The following is a 6,553-nucleotide window of genomic DNA, read 5'->3' as shown; positions in this document are numbered from 1 at the left end:
GACAGTGCAGCCCCACGCCAGCCCCCCCTGCTCAGGAACCCCACGGAGGAGCAGAGGGGTTATAGGCACCCCCAGGGGGGCCACCCTCACCCCCCCGGGAGCAGCCCTCACCTTCAGCCCACCCCAGCTTCAGAGTGAAATAGCTGTGGGGGGCAGGGTGGTACCCCAGGGAGAGGGAGCTGGGGCAGGGACCCGAACGCCCCCAGGTACCACCAGCCCCCAAACCTGCCCTGACCCACAAGCTGGACCTCACCCCGCTTGGGTGGTCCCAGGTTTGGGTGCTCCTGGGGGTCCCTGGCAGTCTCATGGAGTGGGGAGGTGGGGGGAAAAACAGCCCCATGTCACCCCCTGCCCAGAGGGCTGCGATGGAAGAGGGGGCAGGGGATGAGGGTCAACGTCTGCCTTGAAACCTGCAGAGCAGCACCCAGAGACCCCTCACAGGCTCACCCCAGCCTCGGCTGCCTCCTGGGGTGACACTGGGGGTCTGGGGGGGGGCAGCTGCCTCCTATGGACACCCCACCCCCCCTCCATCACCAGCCCCCCTGCTGCCCCTCCTACTCTATCCAGCCCCAGCTGGGGTGGCAGCAGTCGTGGCTGGAGGCAGAAGGCAGCTCGTGGGGTGGTTTTCTACAACGTGGGCCGAAACGGGAGCAGCCCCCAGAGCCTTTGCCAGGAGCAGATCCCGTGGGTCTCAGTAACCAGCTTGGAGACTGGAATGGGGCTCCAGGGATGCATTTCCCAACACCCCCACCCCCCCCAACACACAACACCATGGCTCCCCCAGGGCTCTCCCACCACATCCACGCTATGGCTGGCACAGAACAGAGACGGGCACTGGATGAACGTTGTTTTATCTACTGTGGCCAAAAATAATAATTAAAAAAACCAAAATAAAGGTCCAAACATGTAAAAATGAGTGGGGAGGGTGTCAGAAGCCACCGGGTCCCACGCAGAGAGTCACATCCGCTGCAGCCCGACTCCGGCACCACCTGGTTCCAGCCTACCCTTCCCAGTGACCCGGCACACACTGGGGCCTCCCCACACCGGCGTTCCCTTTGTGGTCATCCCTGTGCAAGGCAGCGTCCGGCAAAACGCAGCCCCTCCCCACACACACCCACCCAGCAGGAGGAGAAAGCCTCCGAGCAGCGCCAGCAGCTATCGCAGCAGGGTTGAAGCGCCGGCAACAGGCATCTTGGCAATTAGTAGGAAACCGGGTGTCTGTACAAGTTCTGTCGCGGCGCCGTGGGGAGGGAGGGGAGGAGAAATAAAGACCAAAAAAAGGGGGGAGGGGTAGGAAAAAACAAAACAAAACAAAAAACAACCCAAAACCGGTGAAGCTGTGGTGCCGCGGGGCGGGCTCAGGGGATGCCAAACTGTACAACCAGTTCTTCTTTGGCATCGACGCGGATCTGTGAGAGCGCGCTGAAGGCGTAGGCAGCTATCCGGGACACCTGCGGGCACAAGCACAGCAACTGGCATCAGCGGCGGCTCTGGCAAACGCAGTTATCCCAAAGAAAATGCCACAGGGAGCAGCGGGGCTGGCAGCCCCAGCACAAGCCTGGCTGTAGGATGGGGAACAACACTTGTACCCCCCCCAAAGAAGGTCCCTGTCCCCGAGGAAGTACTGGGGCAGGGCTGTGTCCTGGGGAGATGCCGCAGCAGCAGAGCGGGGCAGGAGGCCCCTGGACAGCGCAGGTCTCTTTGGGTCAAAAAAACCCCCAACCTTCAAGACCCTAAAAATGGGCTTTTGTTCTCAGAGCAGAGGCTGCACCACCAGGGCCAGCCCCATCACTGCGTCGGCCCAGGCCTTGGGAGAAACCACGACACCTTGGCCACCCTGCAGCCGGTGGGAAAGCCAGGCTATCCGGGCAGCTCCCGGCATGGCAGCAGTGCCGGAGCTGCTCACTGCAGGCAGGTACAGGCAGGTGACCTCACCACGGCGGGCAAACCTGCCCTCCAAGCAGAGCCCGTGGCCGTTCCTGAGATCCAGCCCAGCAGAGAGGGCAAGGCAGAACCCGGCTGGCAAAAGCCTGCCCGCCGGCGGCTCCTCCCTGCCTGCACAAGCTCAGGCCTGGCTGTGCCCCCGCCAGCAGGGGATGAACCTCCACGGTCCCCAGAGGGGAGCAATGCAGTGGGCTGGGCAGAGCCGCTCTGCTTGCCGGGACGTGCCCGGATACCGGCCCGTCTCCATTTGGGAAGAGGTTTCTGGCAGCCCAGGGACAGTATCCTCTCCCCGCACACTTCAGTATTCAAACGCCCCGGCTGGGGAGGAAGCGCCATGAGCAGGACAAGCCACAGCGAGCCCATGGGCTTTGTGCTGGGCTGCACCAGCCCTCCCACAGCTCCGGAAACCGGCCAGTGGGCTGGGAACCAGCCCTTGCTGGGGCTGGAACAGGGAGACCCACCCTGCAAACCAGCTGGCAGCAAACCTGGGCCTTTTCACTGTGCTTAATGGGCAAGGCAGCAGCTCCTGCCTGTAAGGAAGAGTTGTTTCCCCAGCAGCTCCTTCCTCAAAGCGGCAGCAGGTCTCCCCAGGAGCTGCAAAACACCCTGCTGCCACGAAGGATCCTTTGAATGGACTGGAAGGAGTACAGAGCCACTGCCTGCGTGCAGTTACTGCACTAGAAACCAGGCTTTGCCTTCAGTGCTCATGAGTTCTTACAGGGTTGCCTGAGACTTGCGACGTTTCTGCATCGACCACAACGTCGCCCATCAACACCATGACTCCCATCTCTGTGCTCACAGGAGCCCCGGCACGGCCCGTGCTCAAGCCTGTGGTGTCCATGCTCCTCTGGCAAGGCAGCACTGAGCTAAAGACAGCACAAGCAGCCACCAGAACCTGCCCGGGGCCCTCCGGCACAGCCAGGCTGCTGCAGACAAGCTGGGGCACTCACTGCCACAACTGCCAGGGCTCTGGGCAAGTGGGGAACAGCACCACTGATCCTCTGGGATGAGGACACTTCAGTCCCCGCATCTCCGTGGAGCACCAAGGGAGGCCCAGGGGCCAGCTGCAGGGCAGAGCTCGCCCCCAGCCCCTCTCACCTGCTGCAGGTCTGCGAAGGGGACGGGGTCACTGGCGAGCACTTGGTGCGGTTGGTTGGTCAGAGACGGCAGCAGCGGGAGCTTCTTCCAGTGCGTTAGGTTGTTGCTCAGCATGGCCAGGCGCGTGCTGCGGAGGGGAGAGCGGCGAGGGTTGGCACCAGCACCGGGGAGGAGCATGCCAGCCCACCCCAGGGAGCAACGGGACGCAGGGAGACCCAGGCTCGGCAGAAGACGGGTGCTGCACCTCCAGGCACCGGCACCACCAAGGGGGATCCGGGCAAAGCCACGCTGCACCGCTCCCAGCATCCACCCCTCTTCGCTCCCCAAGGCAGGAGGATGAGGGAGCTTCCAACTCTCCAACACAGGCGCCTTTCAAGTGGCAGCAATCGCATCCAGCCACCCGCCGTCTGCCCTGAGTGCTGGCGGGGGGGGGAAACACAGGAGCCCTTTGTGCACGGCCGACCTCGCCGAGCCTGTAGCTGGGACAAGGACTCTGCCACTGGCACTGCCACAGGCCTCACCCAGCAGTGCCAGGAGGGCGGAGGAGAGGAGCGGAGCTGAGCACGACCTCCCTAGATGCAGGGAGCCCTGCTCCATGCTGAGTTGACTCTCCCAAAGGCAAAACCCCAAGGCCCTGCCCAGGGACGCGGCTTTGAGGGGGTGCAAGTGTCAGGGAGCCGGGCAGGTCCCACCTGTACTGCCTGGCTCTGTCCATGTACTCGTGCTGCTCCATGCCCTGGGAATCTGCTGCCGACACATCGATGATGTTGCTGTGGAGACACAAAACAGCAGGTCCTGCTGCGGGCTCATTGCTCTCCCTGAGCCCTCTCCCCCTCTCAGGCAGACCCAGCACCCTCCAACGAGGCCGGCCAGGACTTCAGCACCCTCCAGCAACCCAAAATTAACAGCTCGGGGCTGTTACAAGGCCAAACTTGCAGCATGGATGCAGCCAGCTGGACACGAGCGTGCCAGGCTGGACAGCTGCTTGCTGGGACGGAAGTGCCAAGGACCGTTTGCATGCAACTTCCCCAGGGCAGATGCAGATGGAGGGACAGAGGCTGCGCAGAGAGCCGGGGGCTTTGGCCTGCAGCCTCCTGCAGCGCGGGCTGGCCCATACCCTGGGGACCTGGGCACGCAGCCACTCAGGGAAGGAGGCTCCGTCGTGCCGCAAGGGCTGTGAGGATTAAACGCTTGGCAGACATCCCGAGAGCCCCGGTACCGGGCCCCGGGCTCAGAGAGGAGCTGGGCACTCGCCCAGGTCCATGCCACAGCCCAGCCACGTGCCCCCTGCCTCCCCCCGCAAGCAGAGTGGTGCTCGGGGCTGCTCTGACAACACGTGTGGGACACGCACCGGTTGCCACCAGCCCCTCCATGCCAGGCAGGGGAGCAGCAGGGCCCACGAGCAACCCAAAGCTCCCCCCAGCCAGTCTGGGCAAGCCCCCACCCCACATTGCTCCTGCACGTACAGGGGGCAGCCTCCCCAGGGAGGACAGAGCCTCCCCGGAAGGGGACACAGTGCTGGTGCCCCCCAGTCCCCCTCTCCGCCTCCCCAAGGACTCACTTGCTCGCCCCAATTTGGAGCAGGGGAGGTCCTCAGCCCCTGCCCCTATTCCCAGCCCAGCAGCCAAGGGGTTATCTCACACCTGCGGTCTTGTCTCTGTGTCCCCATGGGGCTCAAACCAGAGGGAGGGGGCTGACCACAGGCAGCCCACCCCCAACGCAGGCTGCCAGAGGGACGAGGGGGGCACTGCCCCAGCTCCCCCCTTCCCCTTGGCACCCACAGCCTGGCAGACCCCCGGTGAGGCTGCCACGACATGTCCGACAGCACGCCATGTCCTGCAGTCATTGCCGGTCCCCCAGATGCCCTGCCCACCCCGCTGCGGCACCGAGGCGGTTATGGCACGAGGCTTACATGGCTGTTTTGGCAAGGATGGAGGACAGCATGGCCTGCTCGTCGGTGCGTGCCGATGGGAGGTTGTGGTAGCTCTGCTCCGCTCCGTTCAGCACCTTGTTGGGAGGGCTGGCTGTCGGCTCCAGCAGCCGCTTTGTCTCTTCTTCCTGGGGGGAAAGGCAAGAGGTGGATCAGTCCCGACTCCACTGTGCCAGCAGCTTTTGCCCCATGGGAGTCTCACCCTCTACATACCAGGTGCTGCTGGGAGGGCTCCCCGCACTTCCCAGTGTAACCCTGGCACAGCCAAGGCAGCGGCTGGGCTCCTCTTCCCCAATTCCTTTGCTTTTTCACATTCAAAGCCCCCACCACCACAAAGGGAGCAAGCACAGCTGAAATCAGGCAGCGTGTGGCAGCACGTCTGGAGCAGCTAACCCTGCAGGCAGGAGCCCACAGCCCTGCCTGCTCCCACAGGCAAGCCGACGCAGCCAGCACCCCACGGCCAGGCAGCAGGTGTCACCGCAGAGGATCCCAACCTGCCCAAGACCTGGCAGCTAATGAGGAGGCACCCATTGCATCCTGAACCTGCCTACACAGAACCTACCACGGCCTCACCCACCGACTGGGGGCCGGAGAGATCCCTGCCAGCCTTTCGCATCCACACCAGCACAGCACGGGGTTCATTTGGGCCAGGTGAACCCCGCCCTAGCCACAGCCCAGGGGGTGCAGAGCCCCCAGCCGTGGCTCAGGCCTTAATCCTCCAGCTCGGTGACACAGGGGCTAGAAGAGCCTGGCAGGAGCCAACAGGCACAAGCACCCCGGCGGAGTGGGACACACAGCCTGTGACCTAGGAGCGCAGTCACTCCTCCGCACTCCCCATCGGTGACATCTTCGGCTCCTCCCCGGCCAGCAGCTCGCCTCTCCTTTCCTTCCCTTCCCCACAGCACCCATGGAAGCACCACGACTCAGCCGAGCTCCCTGGCAGGGTGCAAGCAGGGGCTGCCCGCACTGCAGCTGCCGATTAAATTTCCGTGGGACAGGTGACAGCCCTGATTTTGCACCGCCACCCCTCCCCAACCCCCACGAGCTGAAGCTGCTCAGCTAGACAGCTAGAGGCAACAGCGGGGACGGTCACACTGTCCCAAGAAGGAAAACCTGGCACCGCTCCCGCCGGCCATGACCGTCTGGAGCCCTGGGCTTACACCTGCACCGGGACAGGGTCCACAGAGCTGTGGGGTGCTGGGGGGGGGTGGGGGGGTGGTGTCTTCCACAATCCACCAAGCCCCCTCCTCCTCCCACGCAGCACCAGGGAGGCTACGCGCAGTCGGCAGCACCGGCAGAAACGCAAGGCCAAAAAACCCCCACCAAAAACCCCCAGACATTAAGGTGATGAGGGGCAGGAGCAGCTCTCGGGGGCTGTTGGAGGACAGAAGCCGGGCCCGGCTCTGCGGGAATAAAGACACCGGGAGAGGGGCCACGCCGGTGAGGGGGGGAGCCGGGCAGGGAGGCGGAGGCACGGCGGCTGTCACGCTGCAGCCGGCATTCCACAAGCCAGCGCCGGTTCCCGGGAAGGGGACGAGGTCCCCAGGAGTTGCCCGCAGCCCCCCGACCCATAACCGGAGG

At 64.2% G+C, this 6,553-nt stretch overlaps 1 protein-coding gene across 1 annotated transcript; it reads right to left on the bottom strand.

The window, feature by feature from the left end:
* Nucleotides 1-902: 902 nt before the first annotated feature.
* Nucleotides 903-5,446, bottom strand: LAMTOR1 (late endosomal/lysosomal adaptor, MAPK and MTOR activator 1; the record flags this gene model as incomplete). Its single annotated transcript, XM_010576771.1, has 5 exons — nt 903-1,451; nt 3,043-3,169; nt 3,735-3,812; nt 4,955-5,100; nt 5,186-5,446. Coding segments are annotated over 5 exons (705 nt in total), but the record flags the coding sequence as incomplete, so codon positions are not given.
* Between the last annotated feature and the right edge of the window lie 1,107 nt (nt 5,447-6,553).

Source organism: Haliaeetus leucocephalus, unplaced genomic scaffold, assembly GCF_000737465.1.
Source record: "Haliaeetus leucocephalus isolate CR32 unplaced genomic scaffold, Haliaeetus_leucocephalus-4.0 Scaffold536, whole genome shotgun sequence".
Lineage (NCBI taxonomy): Eukaryota > Metazoa > Chordata > Aves > Accipitriformes > Accipitridae > Haliaeetus > Haliaeetus leucocephalus.
This window is presented reverse-complemented; position numbering and strand designations above follow the sequence as displayed.